At 45.3% G+C, this 25,605-nt stretch overlaps 1 protein-coding gene across 5 annotated transcripts in view; it reads right to left on the bottom strand.

Moving 5' to 3' along the window:
• Window positions 1–5,033: 5,033 nt before the first annotated feature.
• SMARCC2 (SWI/SNF related, matrix associated, actin dependent regulator of chromatin subfamily c member 2) overlaps window positions 5,034–25,605 on the bottom strand; it is a 151,407-nt gene continuing 130,835 nt past the window's right edge. For 2 of the 5 annotated variants that reach the window (XM_033936944.1, XM_033936943.1), the window contains exons 24-28: window positions 19,826–19,992; window positions 18,804–18,938; window positions 18,325–18,658; window positions 17,795–18,199; window positions 6,388–6,568 (exon numbers count right to left, since the gene is read on the bottom strand). In XM_033936944.1, coding sequence (XP_033792835.1) covers window positions 6,492–6,568; window positions 17,795–18,199; window positions 18,325–18,658; window positions 18,804–18,938; window positions 19,826–19,992 — 1,118 coding nt within the window. In that variant the 3' untranslated portion in view covers window positions 6,388–6,491. Of the gene's footprint in view, window positions 6,569–17,794; window positions 18,200–18,324; window positions 18,659–18,803; window positions 18,939–19,825; window positions 19,993–25,605 lie in introns of all 5 variants that reach the window. The other 3 variants (XM_033936942.1, XM_033936945.1, XM_033936947.1) reach the window with 3 other exon arrangements.

Here is a 25,605-nt window from a genome sequence, read left to right as displayed (position 1 = left end):
AGAATATTCTATAATCTGATATGGCACCTAAGATTCTGACAAGTTTATCTAGTTTTGCTGCTTGGAATGAGTTAGCCTTCTTTTTGGGGGGGTTTATTGAGGTGTAAGAAAAGGGATTCATGTTTCTCTGAGGCCTTTTTGCTTTCAGTGTGAGTCTATTGGTCAGATAAATTGGGGCATAGCCCTATAGTACTTTAAACAACAGGCAATAGAATTTGAATAAGATTCAGCCTTTCACTGGGAGCCAATGTGTTTTTAGGTAGGCTGGTGTTATGTGGTCATATTTGTTCATGGAAAAGATTAATCTTAAATCAAATAAATTAAACTTTGTGGGGCTGATTTTTGTGGGAAGGATATTTCAGGAGGTATTTGTTTTTTTTGGGGGGTGAGGCACTTTGTTGGGTGATAGGGCAGTTGCAGGAGGGTAGATTTTTGGGGTAGTTGGTAGTTTGCATGGGTAGTGGTAGGGCAAGGTTTGGTTTTTTTTTTGGGGGGGGGCAGTAGAACACAGGGAGAAATGGCTTGAAAGAAAGAATTCCCTAATTGCTAAGTTTCACTGTATTTGTTTCTATGCTATAGAACTGGAACTCTTCCTACAGAAATGCATAGAACTGTTTATTTTATTTTGGAGGAGGGGAGGCTTATTTCTCTGGGCCAGATTAGACTGGAGGTTTCATTTTCAAACTGGGTGTCTTTTTACTGGTTTTTCCCAAGTTTCATCCCATGCTATTAAATTTTCAGAGTAATTTTACTCCTCACACAGACATGTCTTGTATACTTCCTCCCTTCAAATTTGCAGGTTTAGGACTTGCGACTTTGGTTATTTGCAAGCTTCTATACTGTGACCCACACCCACCTCCTGGACCTCTCCACACCTTACCTGGTGGTCTAACGGTGAAGTGGGGCAGGAGCGATCCTCCTACGTTCCTGCCCCGTGCATAGCCGTCAACAAAAATGACTTCAATTGAGTTCCCGTGGTCTCACGGAAGCCAATTTTTGTTGATGGTTCTGCATGGGGCAGAAGCTTAGGAAGATCGCTCCTGCCCTGCTTCACCGCTAGACCACCAGGTAAGGTATGGAGAGGTCCGGGAGGTGGGGGGTGAGTTAGTCGGCCCTAAAGTTATTCACAATTTTTCCATATTCATAAGCTGGCTCTGTCCCTAACCCCTGCAAATTTGGAGTGGGGAAGTGTATAGCTCTTTCCAACTTCTGTTGAGTTGAAAAAATAAAAATATTCTACACTCAGCATGAGATCAGAGAGCCCTTCCCCAGGAAATGTGAAAACAGTACAGGCAAAAGTTGAAAAAGCACTTCTTCAATCATTTTGTGGGGTTTCTCTTCTAATCTATTACAGCAAAGGAAGAGATTCTCTGGATAAATCTCGGAAGACAGAGCCCTACTTGTCCATAGCTCCTCTAAAAATTATTATTTCCTTCCGTCCCCCTCTGGAACAGCAGCCAACTGTTTCATCTTAATCAAAAGGGCTCTGACATGTAAGACACTCTGGGATCTATCATAGAAACATAGAAATTGACGGCAGAAAAGGGCTATAGCCCATCGAGTCTGCCCATACCAATGACCCACTCCCTGATTCTTACTCTCCTAGAGATCCCACATGAATATCCCATTTTCTCTTGAAATCTAACACGCTGACTATAAACATGCAGACTATAAACATGATTTTTTGAACAGCTATAGCTTTCGTTCTTTCCAAAAATACCTGAACCATGTGTAAGGTATGAAATCCATACAAATGCTGCAAGCCTCCTTGGTGTATTCAGATGAACTTTATATTTCATTTTCATTTATTTAATGGTCATTATCTAAAGTATACTTATCACTTCAAATATCTTTAAAAAACTTTTTCTTTTAAATATCTAAATATATAATGTAAATATTAGTGAATGTGAAAAGCTCAGACCCAACAACTAAACTTAAGTGAAAGAACACGGAGCCATTTGTTAATGAGACCATTACATTACATTAGTGATTTCTATTCCGCCAATACCTTGCGGTTCAAGGCGGATCACAGCTAATCACTGTCTCATTCCACCGCACCGCGGTGTGTGCGGTGGAATGAGACATTGATTAGCTGTGATGGTCTCATTAACAACTGGCTCCGTGTTCATTCACTTAAGTTTAGTTGTTGGGTCTGAGCTTTTTGCATTCACTAATATTTACATTATGTATTTAGATATTTAAAAGAAAAAAAAGAAAAAGTTTTTTAAAGATATTTGAAGTGATAAGTATATTTTGAGTTAAGATTTTGATCACTCAATTACAATAGGGTTTCTCATTGTTTTAGCTTCATTATCTAGAGTAACCACATTCACAGGAATCAAAAGACACCCACCCAAAGGAATGTACGTGATATATTTGCTTCCACAATTCAAAAAGGTAGCAGGGCAAAAGCAGAGACAGGAGAGAGAAAGGCTTGGGATCTCAAAAGAGGCATTTAGAATACTGCAAGAGCCAATGAGGGACCTCAGTCATCCTATTATTCTGTAATAGTGCCTCACAGCTAATCCTATTTACATTGGATGACATGACAGAAAACAGCTAATTCCTTGCCTGTAGAAGGGGTAAGTAGGCGGGACTCGCATTCCTAGCACCAGACTGCATTCCTAGGCGGAGGATTCGGCCAAAAGATTCGGCCTCCTTCCAGGCTTGAGTTCTCTCCCACAGTTACCTTAGTTTTCATTTTAAGATTAGAAAAAGAAGCTACAGGGCTTGTTACAGCTCCCTTTGTGCTTTATTCTGCAGAACTGGGCACATAGTGCAGCAGGAAAGGTTGTCTTTGTACTTTCGGCAGCCAGCCAGAACCCGTGCAGCGATACTAGACTAGAGTAGAGCATTTTCCCTTTTAAGGTCTTGGTAAATGTGATCACTTATGGTCCCTCCCTCCTCTCTGTTTGTGATCTCAATACTGGGCAGCTACCTCTCTTTCTAAAATTTAACCCCTAATGTCCTGGCCACTGGGTAAAACCAATCAGGCCAAAACTCTCTATTGGCATTTTTTGATAGTCTGTTATGATGAAACAGCAGCAAGATTACAAATAAGAGAATCCCATCCCAAAATTTGTTTCCTACATGCTCAGGCACAAAGAAAATCTATTCACTGGCCAGACTGAACCCAGCAGCCTGTACACTTTCAACAAGGAAACAACCATCCAAGAACAAATATTAATAAACTTGGAAAAAAAAAAAAGGTCAGATTGTTATAAATATATGTTCTGGATCAACTGCATCAGTGCAGCAGTTCTCTTGGCTCATACTGAAGTAAAACTGAAATTTTACTCTGAGATGTAAACAAATTTTCACTGAGAAAAAGATATTAGTAATGATAAATTTACAACTTTATGCAAGTGCAATTTGAACAAAGGCTATAAAGACAAACAGCATTTTGCCGCAGGCAACAGAGAAGTACCCTTGTCTCTCCCAAATGCTGTGGCTTAAGGAAGCGTTTCTCACCCCTGTAGGCATAGCAAGAGCCACTGTATTATCCAAACCAAAACTGCCATCCCTGGAGAAAACCCTTTGATCCAAGCACCCCTGTTCAGGATGTATGGTATATTCCCAAATAAAGGGAAGCTGTCCTGCCCTCTGGTCCCATGGGAAGAAGAAACAGGCTCTGAAAAGCAACATTAGGATTTTATTTCCCTCGGTGCCTCACTATGGTTGAGGCTGAGCTGCAGAATACATGAACACATATCTACAAGCATGTAATGAAACCTATGGCAGGAGGTTTCTCCCAATAGTACAAAAGCCCAAACAAATCTCAGACATAGCGCAGAAGGGACAGGCCTAGAAGCACATCCCCTCCCAGAACGAAGCCTATTTTCTGACTGTGGCTTTGGCTTCACTTCCCAAATCCCCACCACCAGCAGGCCTGGTCAGTGAAAGAGTTTCCACACAGGCATAGCACCCTTGGTTTGCTGACCCCACCCCCACAAAAAAAAAAAAAAATAAAAACAACAAACTTTCACTTTGTAGAGTACAAGGATCATGTACTCTCACATCTCTTTACTTCCCCTAATCTCCGTTTTTTTAAATGTCAGATATAATTTATTGACTTTATATATCACCTTGCAAAACAATATATTAAACAGTTTATACAGTATGTCAGTGACTGGGAGAATAGAGAACAGGGGAGAGGCAGTTTGAAAGGAATATAACAAGTCTTTAAAAGGAGTAGAAATTTATCATTTCAGCACATTAACTCGCTCTGTTCACAAATACAATGAACAGGTTGAGATAACGGGGGGTGGGGAATAGGAGAAGAACAACCTGTCACAGGCATCTCAAACTCCCTGTGAGGACAATCCCACTGGGAATTTTTGGAAGCAAGGAAAGGCAGCAAGTACAGTCAGAGGTCAGCTGTTTTTGCCCTTGGTCAAAGTCTCAATGGCAGATGTGCTGGGAGGGCAGATATTGGGGGAGGTGGCACAGAGGAAATGATACCAACAGAGCAACCATCAGAGTAGAGGTAAAGGAAGACAATGGAAAATTATCTGTCTTGCTTCTGAGTATTGACCCAGCACCCTCAGACTAGAGGTCTGCACGGGAACGGGGATTGCGGGACTCCCACGGGAACCCCCCTCTGGCCCACGGGACTCCCACAGGGACCCCCCTCTAGCCAACAGGACTCCCACGGGGATGGAAGGCTTTGGAAGCAGGGTTTGTCCATATAATATAATGGACACGTCAGCCTTAGTAAAAAAGGGGGTTTATAAGTTAATTACCTGAACAGAAAACAAAAAAAGGGTTCCACCAAAGAGATTCCACAAGGAAAACAGCAGCGCAAACACAAGAGAAACTGTGGAATTGATGATCCTGTCAGAAGTAATTGCTGCTTTTTATGGGGACGGGCGGGGATGGAGGTATTTCCTTACGGGGATGGGTGGGGACGGAGAGGATCCTGGCGGGGATTGGTGGGATTTCTGTCCCCGTGCAACTCTCTACCTCAGACATCCATCTTACCAGAGGTATCCCAAGCCAAGCCTGACAAACCACTGCAAAGAGTACTCAACAAGCCATTCACAAAACAAATTCATTTAGAAAAAGAGCAAAATGTACAGTAACTTTAGACATAACACCTCTTGTACGTTCTATTCTCAGTGTAGCACCTCTCAAGCCACACCTAAGTCTTGGTACTCTGCAACAGTCACCGCCTCAAGGTCTGCATGGAAACATGCAAAGGGGCTCTGTGTCCCACTCTTTGACGGCGCAAACACAGAACACAAGAGGGACTTGGAGCCTGGCTGTGCCTATTAAACTTTTCTAATGTACATGTTACACATTTCTAACAGTGAAAATACTGAAGATGACCAGGCTCAGAGGCCCCACAAAGCTGTGAGAGCACAGGGTAACCGCAGCCAGAAGCTGTGATACAGCATCCCGATTCCACATTGCTGGTGGCTGGCTGTCTTTCAGGCTGCTGAGTTTCATGCACTCCGACTCGGAGTTCTGCATCTGAACCAGGCAGGGCTACAAGTATAAGAATGCCCCTGGAGATGGGAGATTATCATTCACTGAATGCTTCTCAATCTAGACTCTTACATTAACAGGCTGCTCATTGCCTTTACCAGCTGCAACAGAAAAGGGTTACGTTAAACTTGTACCCATCACTGAAAATTGATACACTCAGTGTCGCCTGTGAGGAGAAAATCAGAACGGATTCTGCCCATGGGAAGCCCAACCAAGGTTTGCTGATCCTCTACAGTCCCAGGAACTTGCAGTAAAGTGACCTGCTACACGTTTCTCCAACAGAGGGGGGTGCTCTAGGCCAGCACAGTACAGTAACTAGCTCCACACTGTACTTGCTACATTAATCTATGACATTATATTCTGGTTCAGGCTCCTCTCAGTACTCACAGTTACACTAGCAAGGAGAGCATGGAGTCCCAGCACACAGAAGGAAGTGTCAATTCCATGTAATAATATGAATGGACACCAAAGGGCAAATCCAGCAGCTGCCCAAACAGTCACAGTGTCACTAGGGGTTCACATCTTCCCAAGAAGTGCAAAGAGCTCCCTAAGGGAAGATTCTTGAGGGGGGGGGGGGCAGTGCAGGGCCAGCACAGACTCTCACCCACCCAGTGTGACTCAATCACTCGGTGTGATGTAGCCACAGATGCTTGATCCTTGGAAGTCCATAATGAACAGAGTACTCACATTCTCTCTCCTGATAAATAACAGCGCAGTGTCTCTTCCTTGGGCAACCAGAGAATTGCAAAAGCCCCCGATCCCTTCACCATGAGAATAAAGCACCTGTAAAAGTGACTGTCTGTGTTTCAGTTTGTCACATGTGGTACGTAGAAAGTAAGGACCTCAGCACTCCAATTCCAGCTGTGGTGATCTCCTCTCAAGTTTTTCTTCAACGGTGAAATGTAGGGTTGTTTTCCTCCTTGAAATGAGTCAGCCATTTCACTTTGGAGTCATGTGAAAAGTAAAATATAGGCTCACAGGGGGGCTCTCTCTAGATTCTGTTCTCACTGTGAAGGTGGTACTGGCATTGCCACACTGGCAGCAGGTGGAAAAGAGTCTGGTGGTAGTGAAGGTCCTGAGTCTGAGAAAAGTAAATAAGATATTAGAGGCATCAGAAAATCAGCTACCCTGCTCATCCCAACCACTCAGTAAGAGTCAACACATCTTCCACACTCTCTTAATATGCTTGAAGTGTCACCAACAACAACCTAGTCAGAGTTGGAGCCATCTCTGATGCAGACTACCATTTTGAAAGAAGAGGGAGGGAAGGAGGAAATGGGAGCCTTCATCAAGGCTGCATGCAATATTTTTGAGGAGGTGGCAAAGAGAACAAACACAACCTCTGTCTTGGCCAAGAGAAACAGGTCTCCTCCCCAACTGTTCTTGGGATAATGCAGTTCAGATACGGTATTTCAGCAAAACACCAAAACAAACCCCCCCCTTCCCCCACACACACACATACAAAACACATCACCACCATCCTTTCACCTACTTCCAGGCTGTTGTAACCTCACTTGGGATTTTGAGATCCTGTCTCAGTATGGGTCTTTTTTCAATCCTGGCCACTGGGTGCTTAGGTAATCCTGTAAGTATTGTGCATCTCCACAGAAACAGGGAAACAAAGGAGTAGCTTATCTATAATGGGGGTTCCTCTGTGGACAATGGGGACACTGTCTGCAAATATCAGGACAACTCTGTGTGCAGAATATCTCCTGCAACTCTGTCTGGAAAACCTTTATAGGTTTCTTGAGAATGTATATGCACATATGTTCTAGTGTGAGCTCTACCCTCCTTCTCAGTACATAGTTCAGCTTTTATCTTCATGAAAAAGGCACAGGAGAAGTGCAGCTGCATTCCCCTAATCTCCTGTAGTCTACAGAGTACTATCCCATTACAGGTCACCAACTCCAAGCAGGTGTAAGGTGGGTACATTGTATGGTAACTGGTCAACAAATAGATGGGTCTCCAGTGAGGTATGAGAATCTGTGTTGTAAACATTGTAGGTGGATTTTATGAGCTGTGGTGAAATTGGGAACAGTGGAATTTTAAGTACTCAAAGGTCTGTTGGAAGAGTGATCAGTGGTAGTGAAACATTTGTAACTGGTGATCTACTGTCTTTAGAGAAAGCATTGTGGTCTTGTTAATCTTTGTTCCTACCACTTTGAGAAACTTTTGCTCATTCCTCGCTGGGTTGTTGACATGGGCTTTCGAAATTCTAGATCTTTTGGCCTGGTGGGGCAGCTAAGACTGGACATGTCCAGGAGCAAAGGACAAATTGAGGTCAAATTTCCTGGAGGTAGTGGGGATGGAAAAAGATTGAGCTATAGATACTGGAGCACGTGGTGAACCAGAAGGGCTATGACCTCTTTCAAAACACGATTCTATAACTAGGTGCCTCTCTTTAGGCACACCGATGCCATGCAGCGAGAGCCTATTCAGTAACGGCATTTGGGAATCCAGATTCCATTACAGACTAGCAACAAAACCCAGTATTGGAGGGCCTTACAGTTACAGGCTCACAATTACACTAGCGGGTGTAATTGCTGTTAAGTATAATATAAGCTACACACAGAAGTGGGCACTCCCCTTGCATTAACATAGTATGCTACTTATATGCATCTTTAAAGAATAGCGCTTACCTGTGAGAGTGCTAGCAGGGCGCCTAAGGGTAGACTTGTGTGCTAAGAGCTACTACTGTATTCTCCAATTTTATATATACAAGGGGTGCATAAATGCAGACATCTAGTTACAGAATTATTCTTTCAGTGATGGAGAGATGCCTTGGAAGTCCTGCTTGTTGTCTGGTACCTATTAGGAGCCCCAAGACAAGAACTAAGGAAACTTTAATTAGGAATATGGGGCAGGAGTGATGCTTGGAGATGGATTTTACACCGAGGTGGTGTCATGAATAGGACAGAGGGATGCCAGTTGCTCAAGTGCATTGCCCATGCCGTAACAGCAGAAAAAGCTATGCTCAGGAAAATTATAGATCTATGAGCCTGATGTCAGTACTGTGCAAAATGATAGAGACCATTATGAAGAACAAAATTACAGAGCATATACGTAAGCATGAATTAATGAGACAATGGCAGCATGGATTTAGCCAAGGGAAATCTTGTCTCACCAATCTACTATAGTTCTTTGAAGGGATGAATAAATATGTATGTAGATAAAGGCGAGCTAGTCGATATTGTATATCTGGATTTTCAAAAGGCATTTGATAAAGTACCTCATGATAAAGACTTCTGAGGAATTTAGAAAGTCATGTTATACGTAGGAGGTAATGCCTTATAGCGGATTAAGAACTAGTTAAAAGATAGAAAATAGGATCGTGTTAAATGGCCAGCATTCTGAATACAGAAGGGTGGATAGTGGAGTTCCCTAAGGGTCTGTGCTGGGACTACTGCTTTTTACAAGCATAATTCGTTCCAGAAGTGTGCTCGTAAACTAAATTGCTCGTATATCAAAACAAGTTTTCCCATAGGAAGTAAGGGAAACTCGTTTGATATGTTCCACCTCCTCCTCCCCCCCCCCCCCGAGGCTACCGGCGCTGTTCTATCACCCCCTCCCCGCTCAAACCAGCATTGCACCCCCCGCCCGCAAACACCCCCCATGAGAACCGCATCGCACCCCTGTGCTGGAAGCGGCATCTGCCTGCCAGCCCTCCCAAACAAGCTCCTTACCCCATCTGCTGTTTGCCGGTGCCAGTTAAGGAAAGAACGAGAGCCAGAAGGGACATTCTCGTTTTGCAAGTTAAAGTTTGCGGGAGTGTTTTGCTCGTCTTGCAAAACACTCGCAAACTGAGGTTCCACTGTATTTATAAATGGTCTAGAGATGGGAATAGCTAGTGAAGTAATTGAACAACTTTGTGTTGTCAGCAAATTTAAAATTGTTAAATCGCAAGAGGATTGTGACAAATTGCAAGAAGACCTTACAAGGCTGGGAGACTGGGCATCAAAATGGCAGATGACGTTTAATGTAAGCTAATGCAAAATGATATATGTGGGAAAGAGGAACCCAAACTATAGCTATGTGACACAAGACTCCACATTAGGAATCACTGCCCAGGAAAAGGATCTATGTTCATCAATGATAGGTTGAAACCCTCTGCTCAGTGTGTAACGATGGCTAAAAATGTTAGGATATATTAGGGAGGGAATGGAAAATTAAAATGTTATAATGCCTTTGTATCATTCCATAGTGCGACTGTACCTCGAATAGTGTGTGTAATTCTGGTCACCGCATTTCAAAAAAGATATAGTGGAATTAGAAATGGTACAGAGAAAGTTAACAAGAATGATAAAGGGGATGAGACGACTTCCCTATGAGGAAAAGCTAAAGTGGCCAGGGTTCTTCAGCTTGGAAAAGAGTTGGCTCAGGGATCTATAAAATACTGAGTAGAACAGGTAGATGGGAATCATTTGATTACTCTTTCCAAATATACTAGGACTAGGGGACATGCAATTAAGCTACTAAGCAGTAGATGTAAAACAAACTGGAGAAAATATTTCTTCACTCAACATGTAAATAAACTCTAGAAGTCATTGCCTGATAATGTGGTGAAAGCAGTTAGCTTAACAGGGTTTTAAAAAAGGGTTAGCTAATTTCCTAAAAGTCAATAAGCCATTATTAAGATAGGCTTGAGAAAATGCACTGCTTATTTCTAGGATAAGCAGCATAAAATCTGTTTTACTCTTTTGAGTTCTTACCAAAAACGCATGACCTGGATTGGCCACTTTTGGAAACAAGACACTGGGCTTAATGGACTTTGGTCTCTCCCAATATGGCAACTCTTTTGTGGGGTTATTCATAAGGCTGTGCTGTCTCTCAAAAACCTCATATGTACAGACTAGTGCTGTGTGAGTTCCTATGATCTGGAGCAGCCTGCAGGAGAGCATAATGTCCTGAATAGCTGAATGTTAAGTGCATAGTTCTGGCCAAAGGGACGGCATAGGGTGGCTTGGTTTTTAGGTTGGTAGAAAAGGAGGGAGACAGCACCTCTAGCTTTGAATCCAGATGCCACTTTTTAAAAGTTTTCTTATGGGCCGGGGGGGTTGCTCCAATGTTGTAAATGTGGTCCTGCTTTGCCTGTGTGACCAGTGAAGCCTTCAGTCTTAGTTTTGTGATGGGGCTTGCTCAGAAATTTGTGGTCTGTCTGCAGCTGGACAGACAGGGGGGAGGGTGTTATCTCTCCCTGCAGAGGGGTAGGGCATAGAGTGGGCTTCTCTTTTGGGTTTTTTTTTTTCTACAAGTCTGTCTCAGTTTCCTGACCACAATAGATTCACTGTATTTTGGACCTGAAGGCGGGATGAGGGATGTAGTTTCCATGCCATGTAAGGGAGGGGGGAGGGGAGATCCCAATATAATGGACCACATGTTCTAGAGGTCTCAGATTTCACAGGTAGAGTATCGGCATCCTAGTTGGTGACAGCTCTTTTTGAAAGTTACAGCCTACCACTGATGCCCCTGCTGAGCCTGTTTGGAGGAGGGAAATAGTGAGGCAAGCTCCTGTAGGTATTGCTGTGTGGCGTTTTTTTTGTTTATTGAGAAGGAAAAAGTTGTGCATTTGTTCAGGCTGGCAGAAAACAGACTGAAGCGTAATGAGGGGCTCACTTGGGACAAACTGGGAATATTTGTGCATGCTCAGGAAACCTGCAATGAGCTAGAGGAAGTCTTCTACACACAGAGCTATCATCATACAGTATATTTGCATCACCTCTGCTTGTCAACAGAGAAAACAAAATTACTTACCTGTAGCAGGATACAAATGCTCACAATGTGGATGATGTTATCTGATGAAGTCTGGTGCAGAAACTTTACTCCAGAAGTGACCTTCAGAACTTTTGAGCCTTTTCAACCATGCACATGTGCCATTTTCCGCCTACCACTTGGAGTGGGCCCACACCAGTCCCATTACTAGTTCAAGATAATATAATTCCTTGGAAAAGAGGGAGGGTATGTGAAGATTCGCATCCTGTTGTCCTCTGTGAACATCTGCTGAATCCATTCTTTGAGTACTACTTTCTCTCCTCCCCTCCTATCCTCTATCAATGGTTGTCTTCCTTTAAAGAGGGCTCTGTAAAAATTATTGGGGTTATTCTTGATAAAAGCCTTACTTTCCATCTGCAGCCTTCTTCTGTTTATTCAGAAATGTTTCTTCACACGTTCTCTCATTCCTACTTCAGGATCCTGCTTCTTGAAATTGTCATCTCCAAGCTCAATTGCTACAACTCTCTATATCCAGGCCTTCTTTCCTATCAGTTTCTATCCAGTTGCTTCTCAGTAAGGGTAGATTTGATCAAGTCATTCCTCTTTTTCTCTCTAAGCACTAACTTCCTATATACTGTATTACAGACTTCCCTATAAGATCCTTACTATTACCTTTTATGCTTAATGTGAAGGCCTACTGTTATTTCTCTGCTGATACTTTAACAATCAATCTCACTCTCCTTATTTGCCCCAACACAATATGCATGTTACTCCTTATCATAGGATTACATACATCACTTATGTTTCAGTGTTTTGACTCCCAGCCTTTGGAATGATCTTCTTTTTAATGTTAGAAATGGTATCATCTTTCAGAATGTTCACTCAAAAAGTATTTATTCCTCTCAAGCTTTCTTTAACGATTATTCATCGCCTTAACTGTTTCTCCTCCTTCTGGTAGCATTGTTCAATCTCTACTTTGATCTTCGCCTTGTATTTTTGGTTTCCTGACTACTCGACCAGCCAAGAGCTCCAAGACTGACTTAGTTCATAGTTCAGTGAGGAAACTGCTGCTTTTCAAATCTGGCAACTCTTCTTGTTAAAAGGAGAAAAAGAGAGGGGGTATCTCCTACATTCTCATCTGAACTTCTTTTAGGATTCTGTGAGTGGGCACAGTAACTGCTTCTTGGATAAATTAAGGAATTAAAGCACCTCCTCTATCTCTAATTTTTTTTTTTTTTAAATAATTAAAAGCTTTTCGAAAAAGTAAACACACAGCCAAATACAAACAAGCCAGATATAAAATCTCAAGAAATCCATACAAAAGACATGCCCTATGAACAAAACCAAAAATAGTAAACCGTAACCAGAATAATCAACCAAGGCAGACATTGTCCCACACAAACTTATCCATAGCTTTTCACCCTCCCCCCCCCCGTGACAGATCCCAGGTCACAATATAGCAAACGGCAATAAACCCATACTGCAATCGAAGACCAAGTTATCACCCATAAGCCCAGAAATCCCCAACTCCACATCATACAGCTAGGTACACTGGCAAACATTCTGCCAAATATGTGCATATCCATGACATTTGCCATGCTGAAGAGCAGTGAGCTGGTACATAAGCTGCCACTGTTGCAACCTTTGCACCACCAACTGCCAAGCTGGAGACACAGGCTGATTCCATTGAGAAGCCAGCACCAAGCATGCAGCAGTAATAGCCAGCTTACAAAAAGTGGATTCTCCCCTCTCCAAATCAAGCTCATGCCAAAACAGTAAAGCATGACACCAGTCAGCCAAGACCCTCTTACTCAGTATCCTAGAAATTTGGTCAAAACCTCCAGCCTAAAAGCCCCCCACCCTCCCACAAGACTACCACATGTGCAAATAGGTTCCCACCTCCCCATATCCCCTCCAACACAAGCCTTCCCAACCCACCCCGCAACCTAGCCAAGAATTTAGGGGTATAATACCACCGGAAAAGCACCTTGTAGCCATTTTCGACTATCAAGGCCGCTATACTAGAGGACTGCACCTCCCGCCAGATAACCTCCCAATGCTCCTGGGGTATAGCAGACTCCCAATTCCCCTCCCAAGCTTTCATATAGGGCAGCAAGGCAGCTCCCTGAGCATTAAGGCACTTATAAATCTCCGACAATGCTCCCTTCCAGAGAACTGGCCCCAGTAAAAGTTCAAAGGGCGTTTTACCCCCAGTCATCTCCCCCCAAACCCCTGAAGACTGTATATAATGCCCACCTACAAGTAGGGAAACAAATCCCTGGGAGTTAGGTCTTAGTGAGCATGAAGGTCACCAAAGGGTCGAACCCTGTTCAAGCCCAAATCACAAAATTGTCCCACACAAACCAACCCGAGGTTCCCACCACACAAACACCACATCCACCCAACCTGGTACAAACTCAGAATTGTATCGTAGGGGGGTATACCACGAGTGACATCTCCCCAATAACACCACCTTTCGTACCGCTCGCCATACCTTTAAAGAAGTATTCATGGCGGACAACCCCCAACCAACTCCTACTCTCCCGGGCGTCCACGGAAGATGCAATAATGGCACCCCCCCGTTCAACGCCTGTTCAATCACCACCCACGGTTTCGGGTCCTGGGTCTGCCACTCAAGAAGGGCTCCATCTCTAATTTAAATAGAATGGCATGAGTCATCTCCCTCAAAAACTAAATGAAAGAGCATTTCTCTGGTGGAAATTTACATTTCTCATGAAGTGGGGAGAAATCTGATGGAAGACTTGAGGACTCCTTCAAGGAAGAATCCTGGTTCAATATCTGATTCTGAGCAGTCCTGGGAATCGGACTTAGAAAAATACTTTAAGAGAGAAATACAAGCCCCTGCCTGTTTCAATCTTCTAATCCTAGGTGCAAATACACCAATCATCTCTGATGCGCTAATGAAGCTTCAGTTCATGGATTTCAAAACTGGTTGGACCACTTCATGTCAAGCAAAGAAGCACCCATTCTTTCCCCTGAACTTCACAAGCTATTACTCAAAAGTTGCCATTGACAAAGGTGTAGTATTACCAAATCCTCCTGAGTTACTTGGGATGTATCGGAAACAGAGTCCAAAGTTCCTTGGAAGCTGGCCTGCTCTCTCTGATGCTATGGAAGACGAGCAGTCCACACAATGGGAGCACTTAGAGAACACCAACAACACTTGTGCTTCAATGTTCTCAGCACTGTGCTCCAAAGAAGCATGATGACCAGAATCGCAATCTTTTGGCACCTATGAAGGTGAGAATGAATCTTTCCGCCAGATTGGAATAAGTCAATGACTTAGCTTGATGGTCCCTATAAATGCTTGATGTCAAGCATGATCAAGACAGTGTTGATGCATCCCCAGTGTTTGTTACAGCTCTAAGACCCATGGAAACTGAAGTTTATGATGCCAACTTCAATAAACTAGACTTGTCTACACCATCATAAGAAGCGGAATGCTTTTTTATTTGGGGGGGTCCAAAAGCTCCGCCCAGACTCCACCCCTGACCCCACCCCTATAATGATAGTATTAATTGTAATACCATTTTTTTCCATTCATTTTTCACATAAACACACAGTATAATCTTACTAACACCACCACAAAATTAAACTACACAAAGCACACTGTAAGCTTCTCAACATTCATTCCTAGCAGAACACCTAGCCTTGGTCACACATGCAGAACACAGATGATAACCCCTATGCAAACACAGGATCACAAACTAAAAGTACTAAGATACACAAACGAAACCCTAAGATACCAGACTCTATATGTATTACAATATCTGAGAAATAGAAAGAAATTAATTTCTTCCTGAACAGTGCAAAATATAGATAGCAGATATAAATTCTCAAAACTGACACATTTCAATCAGTAAATTGAAAATAAAATCATATTCCCTACCTTTGTTGTCTGGTAATCTAATCATCATTTCCCAGTCTCTGGTTGCACTTCTTTCTGTCTGTGCTCTTAACTGTGTTTCCAGGGCCTTCTTATCCATTTGCTGTTTTTCTCTCCTTCTTTACTTTCTGCCCTACAATCTTCTTTGGCATTAACTTTTAACATTCAACTTTCTTACATTTTTCTGCTTTCTTCTCAAAATCTACTTTTCCTTATCTTACCTTCCCATCTATCTATATGTACCATCTTCTCTCTCTTTCTTCTCCCCTATTCCCATATATCCCATATGAAGCATTTCTTCTATCTCTCTTCCCTGCCACACCCATTACTGTGCAGCATCTCCTCCCTCTCTCTCTACCCCCCTTCCCCTCCATCCCTGTGCACCATTTCCTCCCTCTCTCCATTGGTCTGAAATCTCTGTCTTCCCCCTTATCCCCTCATATTGTCTAGCATCTCTCTCTCCTTCCCTCCCTCTTCCTATGGTTTTAACATCTCTCTCCTTTCCTGGTCTGGTATCTTTTTCTTCTCTCCTTCCTTTTTTTGGTCTGGCATCTCTTTCTCCCCTTCCAGTGGTCTGACAGCTCTCTTTCTCCTTCTATCACTCTTCTCCAGAATCTGACATCTCTCCCTTCTTTGAGTCATCTGTCCTCCCTCCCAGTGTAATATTTCTCTTTCCATCCTCTCCACCACTATCATGTCCAATACTTCTTCCTCTTTCTTCCTTTCCCCATGTATATCATTTCTCTTTCTTTCCCTCCCACTCCATTTACCTCTGTACAACAATTTTCTTATTCTCTTCCCTTCCCCAATGGCTTCCCTCTTTCTCTCCTTTCCCAGCACCTCATTCATGCAGCATCTGTCCTTTCCAATCCCCCAGCCTGTGCATCTGTCCTTCCCAACTCCCTTCCCAGCCTGTACAACATCTGTCCTTCCCTGCCTCCCCAGCCCAGCCCGTGCCACATCTGTCCTTCCCAACCCCCTCTCAGCCTGTACATCTATCCTTCCCTGCCTCCCCAGCCCAGCCTATACCACATCTGTCTTTCCCAACCCCCTTCCAGCCCGAGCAACATCTGTTCTTCCCTGCCTCCTCCCCCAGCTCAGCCCGTGCAGCATCTGTCCTCATCTTCTCAACCTCCTACCCCCAACCCATGGCATGCACGACGTGCAGCATAAGCTCTTCTTTCCTTCCTGCCCCCCAGCGGAACCCTGCAGCATGATCTCTTCAGCTCTGGACTCCCCCACTCCTGCCCCACCTCCCAGGTCATAGTTATTTTAAATGTTCCGGCAGCCGTGGCGCAGGGTCCAGCAGATGAGCTTTCTGCCATCAGCCTGCCCCGAAAGTCTTAATTCAGCAGAGACTTCCTGTTCCTGCATAGGCGGGCGGATGTTGAATTAAGACTTCCAGGGCAGGCCAACAGCAGAAGGCTCATCTCTGGGACACTGTACCGCAGCTGCCAGAACATTTAAAATAACAGTAACCTGAGGGAGGGAAGGGCAGGTGTGGGGGAGTCCGGAGCTTAAGAGATTGTGTCGCACGGTCCCGCTGGGGGAGGGGGATTTTAAAAAATGTTAAATTACAGTCGAATCGCCAATTTTTGGGGAGGCCACGGCCCCTGTGGCCCCTCCCCCCCATTCCGGTACCTATGTGCACCATAAATCTTATCATACTGTTTCTCTCGGCCATGAATCCCTCGCTTTGACATCTGTGAACACAGCATACAATGAGAAGGATCATAATCAGGCCTCATTGTAGGCACCAATTATGTATCCTTAACATGGTCCTATTGCACAAGGTGCACTTTTTGAAGCCAGTGAGGATTCTCTTTTGGCAAATATCTGGAAATATAGCCACAGTGAACTCAAATGACTTATGAAAAAGGAACCCAAACAAGAGAAGATGATCTAAAGAAGCCTATACCAAACTGATGAATGAAAAAAAGAGACTGAAAAATCTATGAGCTACTGCACAACAGTGACAGGAACTTACAAAATTTTGGCCAAAAACTGACAGATAAAGTTCTGAAGAGATATTTAGAAATATGTCTTAACACCACCACTGAAAATGTACAATGTCCTGTGCAACAGTGGTAATTGGGTAATGCTGTGTATTTGCAGTTGAACTGGTTCAAAAATTCTGAAAGCCAGTTCTGGAGTAAAGTTTCATGTTAGGCTCAGTCAGATGATATCACTCATATTGTGAGGATTTTGTAACCTGTTTGTCAGAGAAAAAGATGTTTTATGTGGTATCCTCCATGTCAGGGATCAGAGAAAGTAAAAAAAATAAAAAATTAATAGCTCATGTTGTAGCCCCTCCCCCACCAAAACAGCAAAATGAAATACAAAAGCCCCATTATCACAGATTCTTCCACCCCAAATTACACACCTGGGAAGCCCCAATTAAAGTATTTTATTTATATATTTTGGCTTTCATCTTTGATCCCAAAGTATAACTTAGACTGTCCTGAAGCTCCTCACTAGTCCTTCCATTTAGCCTTCTTCTTTTTTCAAAACCCTAATAGCTGAGAGGTACTTATCTCACTTGAAAGGCTTAAGGTAGGGAATCCATATTCACCCCAAGCCATTCATACTGCAGCTTCCATTCACCCTTACTGTGCAGTATCAGCTTTCTGTAACATTTCACTCACATAACATGTGCTCTTATCAGCTTCCTAGTCTCTCTGGGACTCTCACCTGGTAACAGGCTGCTGTTTGGCATCAGGTTTCCCTGCATTGCAGCTACAATGGCAGGGTTGTGGGCAGCTGCAGAACCCCGCCCTGACAGCAGAGGCATGGTAGGTGAGATGGTAGTCGTTGGTATGGTAGGATATGAAGAACACACATTGACAGGCAGGTTAGGAGGCATGAGAAGACCCCCGGGCATGCTGCAGGGAGGGTTACCATGCATTGGCAGGGTGGGAAGGTTAGCAGGCAGGTTAATATTCATTGAGTCCACTACATTACTAGCCAAACTAAATGGGATGGACGTAGGCATTCCACAGGGCATACCATTACCGGGCACAGCAGAAGGCATGCTGACGGACATGGGTGCAGACTTCAGCGGGACAGCAGGCGGCTGACTGGGGAACAGTGGCTGGCCTGCAGGCAAAGAAGGAAGAATCAGCATGTCATATCTGGAAGAAGTCACAAATACTAAAGCAAAACATTCAGTGCAGTCAGCCAGTTGAAACTAGACTGTGCTGCTGTAGTTATAATCCTCTTACCATGTGGTGCCGAAGCCTGCGCCTGGCTCAGCTGTGGTACTGTTGCTGGCTGAGGACTGCTCTGTGGCGGGGGTGGCGGTTGCTGATTCACTGCTGGTAAGGGCTGCCCAGCTTGTTCCCCTGGAGTCTGGCCTGCAGAGCTGACACAGGTCGTTGTAACAGGGGGCTGGGAAGCTACTATGGCATGGGTTGTGGGTGGCAAGGCCTGGGGGACCGGTTGCTGTTGTTGCATTTGCTGAAAGTGCTGTTGCCGTGCTCTCATCTCGGCATACTTGAGTTGCTCCATGTGGAAGGCTTGTCTATCCGCCAGCAGCTGCTGCCTCTGGTACTCCAGCTATAAAATGAAAGAGGAACTTAGTGACAGCTCACATCTTACACCTTATGCATTTACAGCTGTGTCACACAACAAGGAGTATTCTGACTTCAGTACAAAGAGTTTCCATTCCAAGGTTGTCTCTCACAGAACAATATTGCCTTACCGCCTCCCTTTCACGGTCCATGATGGTCTCCAGTTCCTCAAAGTGTCTCAGCTTAATCTCCAATTTCTTCATCTGCGTTTCCACCAGCAGTGCCACCAGAGACTTGATCTTCCGTTCCTCCACTGCAGCCAGGTGCTACACAAACATTAGAAACATGCAAAAGCTCAAGGAAGCCAAAGATAGTACAACAGATGACAAATACAAGCACAAAACTATCCTCTGCAGCTAATCTCTGACTTGCATGATCCCCTGCAACTTATCCCCAAACCCACATCTTACTCCTTAGAAACATAGAAAAGGGCTTCGGCCCATCAAGTCTGCCCACTCTAATGACCCACCCCCCAACTTCACCCCCCAAGAGATCCCACATGCCTATCCCATTTTTTCTTAAAATCTGGCACGCTGTTGGCCTCAATCACCTGCAGTGGAAGTTCATTCCAATGATCAAATATCACTGACTTGCATAACTCCACATATGACCTTCTGGCACCTGAATCTCTGGGCTGTGTGAATCCTTGCACGCAGGGCAGGATTAAACAATAGGCCAAGTAGGCACGTGCCTAGGGTCCGAAATGGTCAGGGGGGCCCGATTAAGGAGGGCATCAACATTGTTTTTTCCAAACGGCGATGGGCCCCTTCAGCATTGATCGCCAACGCGGGCCCCACTCCGAGCTTCCTGTTTCCACCTGGGCGCTTGGTGGGGCGGGGCGGGGGGCCCAGTGTACTTGGGTGCCTAGGGGCCCTCGATGAATTAATCCTGCCCTGCTTGCACGTCACATGTGACCCAAAACTCTTCTTGCATCTAATGCATGACCAAAGCACCTTTCAAACTTACCCCATGACCTATATGTCAACTTGTTACTGTCTGTCCAGCAGCACTCCTTGCCCTTCAGAAAACAACTCCTGGCAGCCTCTGCGCCACAGTATTCCCTACTATTCCAGCTGAGACTCTGATATTTGTGATGCACCCATAAGAACACCTCCACCTTGCACTTTTACAGAGCAGGGCATGCATTTCTTACCTTGGCTTTCACAGCTGCTGCAGCAAGGGCAGCAGCTGCAGCTGTGGAAAGGTTTCCTTCTCCGATGTCTCTCTCTACTTTAGTTTTCCTCTCCCCTTCTGGGTCTCCCCCCTCCTTCTCAACATCCTCCTGACCTTCTTTTTGTTCTTTGTCTTTCTCCATGTCAACTACACAAGGAAAGAAATCACAGGAGTCAATCATGTGCCCTCCACTCCAGTTCACTTATGGACAGAAGCGTCTATGAGTAACGATGGCACAGGTAGCATTCCTTGGAGCCATATAACAATAGTGAGAGCTCCAGGGACTTAAAAAAAGTACTAGAAAGGGCTCTCAACACATTCTTCTCTTCTATGCCTAAATCCCTCTCAGTTAGCCTTTAATGATACTTAAGCTATTTCAGTAACAAAACAAAGCCCAGAACATCAGAAAAGTTCATATAGCAAACAAGACTTTAAATGGTGAAATTATTTTTACCTGTTAATTTCCTTTCCTTAGTCCAAACCAATGGGTTATATTCCCCAACCAGCAGACAGAGGTAGACAGAAACAATTTTCAGAGACATCACTGGTATAAAAGCAGTTGCAGCTTGGAGCCAATCGCTATGAAACTAATGAAGTAAAATGTAATGGAACCCCTTGGGGTTCTCTGAAACCTCTTCAGAAAACAAACAATTCAATAAATCTTAGATCAAAGCTCTGAGGGAAAATGGCACAGGATCACTGCAACCCCAAGCAGTCAGCAGCTACTCCAAACTCTTCATCCTATAGGGTGGGATCGTGGAGTGGTCTAGCAAAATTCAAGGAAAGGAAATTAACAGGTAAGAATATATTTCATCTTCCTAGACCGGTCAAAATCAATGGGATATACCAAAAACATATATCTGGGTGAAAGGAAGGAGAAATTAGGCCTTTCCAGCTTTTTTTCCCCCTTTAAACCCTCCAAACTGGTCAAGGTGCTTGGATTATGCATACCTAAAAGCAGACGGAGATTGACAACTGATTCTGAGAATTGTATAAGACTGCAGTTCCCAGCCAACCAGTATTTCCATATCAAAGAAGATGAAGTGGAACTAGACCTGTCTCTTTGCTTCATGCTTTTTTTTTTCTCTCTCTCTCTTATATTTATTTTCTTCCCCCCATCCTGTTAGGTACAACCACAGAAACAAAATGGAAGAAAGATAAAAAAAACCCAAATAACACATATCTGTAAATAATTATATATCTTTGCAAAACAGCTGTATATAATCCTCCCAAGTAGTCTCAATCCGTTGTCCATATTTCCGTGTCTACAGTACTTCTCAACCCAAGGTGTGTTCTTCACCAGTCTGGAGTGCCTAAAGGAAAGAAAATTAGCAGGCAAGGCCTAATTTCTCCTTCTTTAGCAGTCCTCCAGACCAGTCAAGATACTTGGGAAGTACCAAAACAGTAAGCCTTAAGGATGGGACCCTCGGAGTCCAAAAGTGAACATCTCAACTCCAAAGGCCACGTCCTGTTTCACCTGCACATCCATTCTATGCTGCATCACAAAAAGACCACACCATTGTCCTACCATTATCCTGTGGTGGAATGAAACTGCTCTCTACTCACAAGGCTGTCATTCCCTTCATGGAGAGAGCTTTAATAGCAGATAGCTCTTTAAACTGAAAAGCCAAGGCAATTGTCTTTTTTAAGACAACTAACAATGGATGCCTTAGAGATTGCCACTCTGTTGCTGGGACCACCACAAATCACAAACAAATGATCTAAACAGCAACACTTCTGTTTTCTTTAAACACTCAAAAACAACTCATTTCACATTCAGACATGCCAACTAACATTGTTCTTTATTGTCAGTAGTATCTTCCAAAACTTGGCAGAGAGACGGACTGATTCACTTGAAAAATCAACATTGCCTTGGGTAAAAAATAAAAAAATAAAAAGGGGAAGGAACTGGCTGCAAAGTCACCTTTTCCCTGGAAAATAACATGAACAACTCCCAACAAAATAAGGCCTGCAATTCCAAGATCCTACAAGCCGAAGATAATGTGACCAGAAAACCCATTTTCAAAGTAAAAAATCCTTACAAGTACAATCTGCAAAAAGGCTCAAGGGAGACGCCATCAAGGCCTCTAATATAAGATTCAGATCCCAATGAGGAACCAAAGGAGAAATTAGGTTCTTACCTGCTAATTTACTTTCTTTTAGCTTCTCCAGACCAGTAGAGGTTAATCTTTACGAATGGGTATATATCCAATCATGACCAGCAGGTGGAGACTGAAAACAAAACTGTGGGACAGTATATAATATACTCCCTTCTCTATTTACATCAGTCTGCCGAATAGCCAAGCAGAACTAAGAACTGGAAAACAGAAAGAAAACAATACTCCGAACAGGAGTAACAAATAACATACCCAAATGCTGTTGGAAAATGCAGAGGAGAAATACCAGAAGGAAAATGTCCCCACAGCTCGCCAGCTAAGCCAGCCGAGCCACAGCCGCTGTTCTTTAATTCTCCCCGGCCCTAGAAAAATACTAGAACCCGCAGCAAAAAACAAAAACTGCCCGCGAAACAGCCCCAACAACAACAACAACAGACAGGGTGGGGACCTCTACTGGTCTGGAGAAGCTAAAAGAAAGTAAATTAGCAGGTAAGAACCTAATTTCTCCTTCTTTAGCACTCTCCAGACCAGTAGAGGTTAATCTTTACGAATGGGACGTACCAAAGCAGTCCCTCACACGGGCGGGACCCCCGAAGGGCTGACACCAGAACACACACACCGAACACCGCGTCCTGACGCGCCAGAACATCTACCCGAAAGAGTCCAACAAAGGAATACAAGGAAGACCAAACCGCAGCCTTACAAATGTCCACTGGAGGCACGAGCGACGACTCAGCCCAAGAAGCCGCCTGACCCCGAGTAGAATGAGCTTTGAGAAACTCCGGAACGGGCTGCTGCCCCAGAAGAGAAGCGGAAGCAATAGTCTCCTTGATCTAGCATGCAATAGTAGCACTAGAAGCGCCAGCCCCCCTAAGAGGACCAGTCAGAAGGACAAAGAGATGATTTTATTTCCTGATCTCCTGGGTCCGTTGCACATAAGAGCGAAGGACCCGACCAACATCCAACTTGCTCAGCTGTCTTTGCTCAGAAGAGCCCTCCCAACTACCCAAGACCGGGAGGACCACAGATTGATTGACATGAAAAGGAAAAACTACTTTCGGCAGAAAAGGAAGGAACAGGCCTCAAGACAACCTGCTCCCTAGAAAACTCCAAGAAGGGAGCCCTACAAGAGAAAACCTGTAGCTCAGAAACACGCCTAGCGGAAGAAATGTCCACCAAAAAGACCGTCTTCAGAGTAAGGTCCTTCAAAGAGCAGCCGCCCAACAGTTCGAAGGGCGGGTGCATCAGAAAAGAGAGAACCAGACTGAGATTCCAAGAGGGAATAGAGGACCGCACGGGAGGCCTGAACACCTTGGCCGCCCGCAAAAAGCGAATCACATCAGGAATGGCTGTCAAACGCTGACCTGTCACAAACCCCCGAAAGGCTGACAAGGCCACAAGCTGAACCCGGAGAGAAGCCGAAGCCAGGCCTCTATCCAGGCCATCTTGCAAGAACTCTAGGATGTTAGGCACAGAAACGCGAAGAGAGACCACTCCCCGCACCTGGCACCACCCCTCAAAGAAGTGCCAAATCCACACAGAAGCCTGAGAGGTAGAAAGCCTCCAGGACCCCAAGAGTGTAGAAATCACCCTATCTGAATACCCCTTCTTACCAAGGCGACCCCTTTCAAAAGCCAAGCCGTAAGACAGAAGGGAGACGGGTCGAACATGGGAATGGGACCCTGCGTCAGAAGGTCGTCCAAGGGAGGCAGAGGAAGAGGATCCGCCACCAGAGTGTCACCAGATCTGCGTATCACGGATGTCGAGGCCAATCTGGAGCCACCAGAACCACCAGACCCGGATGGCGAACAATGCGGAGAAGAACTCTGCCCACTAATGGCCACGGAGGGAACATGCACAACAGCCCCTCTGTTGGCCATGGTTGAACCAGAGCATCCAGACCCTCGGCCAGTCCATCCCTGCGACGACTGAAGAAGCGGAACACCTCGGTATTGCCACTCGTGGCCGTCAGGTCCATCAGGGACTGACCCCAAGCCTGCATTATCAACTGAAAAGCCACAGGGCTGAGACACCACTCTCTGTGATCCAAGATGTGACTGAGGAAGTTTGCCTGAACATTCTCCACCCCGGCAATGTGAGAGGCCGAGAGGTCCAGAAGGCGTGACTCCGCCCCAAAGCATGAGCCGAGCCGCCTCCTCTGCCACCTGAGCGCTCTTGGTGCCTCAACGATTGACATAAGCCACCACTGTGGCATTGTCAGACCGGACTCTGACCGACTTGCCCATCAAGAGGGAGCGGAAGGCTAACAGCGCCAGAGAGACGGCTCTGGTCTCCAACATGTTGATCGACCAGGACGCCTCCTCCATGGACCAGGTGCACTGAGCTGAGTGACCTAGACACTGAGCCCCCCCAACCGAGGAGACTGGCATCCGTGAGAAGCACCGTCCACTGCGATAGATCCAGACTCATCCTCTGGACCAGATGAGAGGTCTGGAGCCACCAAAGAAGACTGCAGCGCGCCAAGCCTCGCAGAGGGACAGGGACCTCCAAACTGAGCCTCTGGGGTGACCATCTATGGAGCAGAGCATACTGAAGAGACACATGTGGGCCCGTGCCCACCTCACAACATCCAGGAACGCTGCCATCGACCCCAAGACTTGGAGGAAATCCTGCGCCCGAGGACACCGGGATGCCAAAAGAAGGCGAATCTGAGATTGCAATTTGCTTACCCGGGCCTCTGGAAGGAAGACCTTCCCCAAGGAGGTGTCGAACAGAACCCCAAGGTACTCCAGATGCTGAGCGGGGACCAACCGACTCTTGGAAAGGTTGACCACACAGCCCAGTGACCGGAGAAACTCAACCACCCGAGCCGTAACTCGGGCGCTCTCCTGCAACGACTTCGCCCGAAACAACCAGTCATCCCAGAAGGGGTGCACCAGAATGCCCTCTGATTGCAATGCTGCCGTGACGACCACCATCAACTTGGCGAATGTCCGGGGAGTCGTGGCCAGGCCCAAGGGAAGCACACCGAACTGATAGTGCAGACCCAATATCGCAAAGCAAAGAAAGAGCTGAGGAGAGGCCCGAATGGAAACAGGCAAGTAGGCCTCTGCCAGAGCGAGAGAAGTCAGGAACTCCCCTGGCTGAACCGCCAGAAGGACAGACTGCAGTGTGTCCATGCGAATAAAAGGGAATTCTGAGAGTCCTATTGACCTCAGTTTAAACCAAGGATGGGCCGAAAGGTCCCCTCCCTTTAGGGCCCCATAAAGGAAATGGCGTACCAGCCGATACCGCACTCCTGAGGGGACACTGGACAACTGCTTTGAGATCTAGCAAGCGCTGAAGGGTCTGGCGAAAGGCTAGCGTCTCCCATGCCACCGGACATGGAGAGGCTAGATATGATCCGGCAGAGAGCGGGCAAAATTCAAATACATAACCGTCCCGCACCACCACCAGGACCCACTGATCGTATGTGATCTTGGCCCACTTGGGAAACATGTTGCGAAGCCGGGCCCCCACGAGAACCAAAGGGGGCACCGGCAAAGAGACATCGCGCAGGACGGGCAGCAGGGCAACCGGGGGGGGAACTCCCAGCCCCCAGACGGGCCCCCTGAAAAGACTGCATGCGCTAAGCCAACCGACCCCGGGGAAAAACCGGAAGCCTGGAAAGAAGCAGTCCCAT

Source organism: Geotrypetes seraphini, chromosome 3, assembly GCF_902459505.1.
Source record: "Geotrypetes seraphini chromosome 3, aGeoSer1.1, whole genome shotgun sequence".
In the NCBI taxonomy this organism is placed as follows: Eukaryota; Metazoa; Chordata; class Amphibia; order Gymnophiona; family Dermophiidae; genus Geotrypetes; species Geotrypetes seraphini.
Note: the sequence above shows the minus strand (reverse complement) of the source record. Positions and strands in the feature narration are given on the sequence as shown.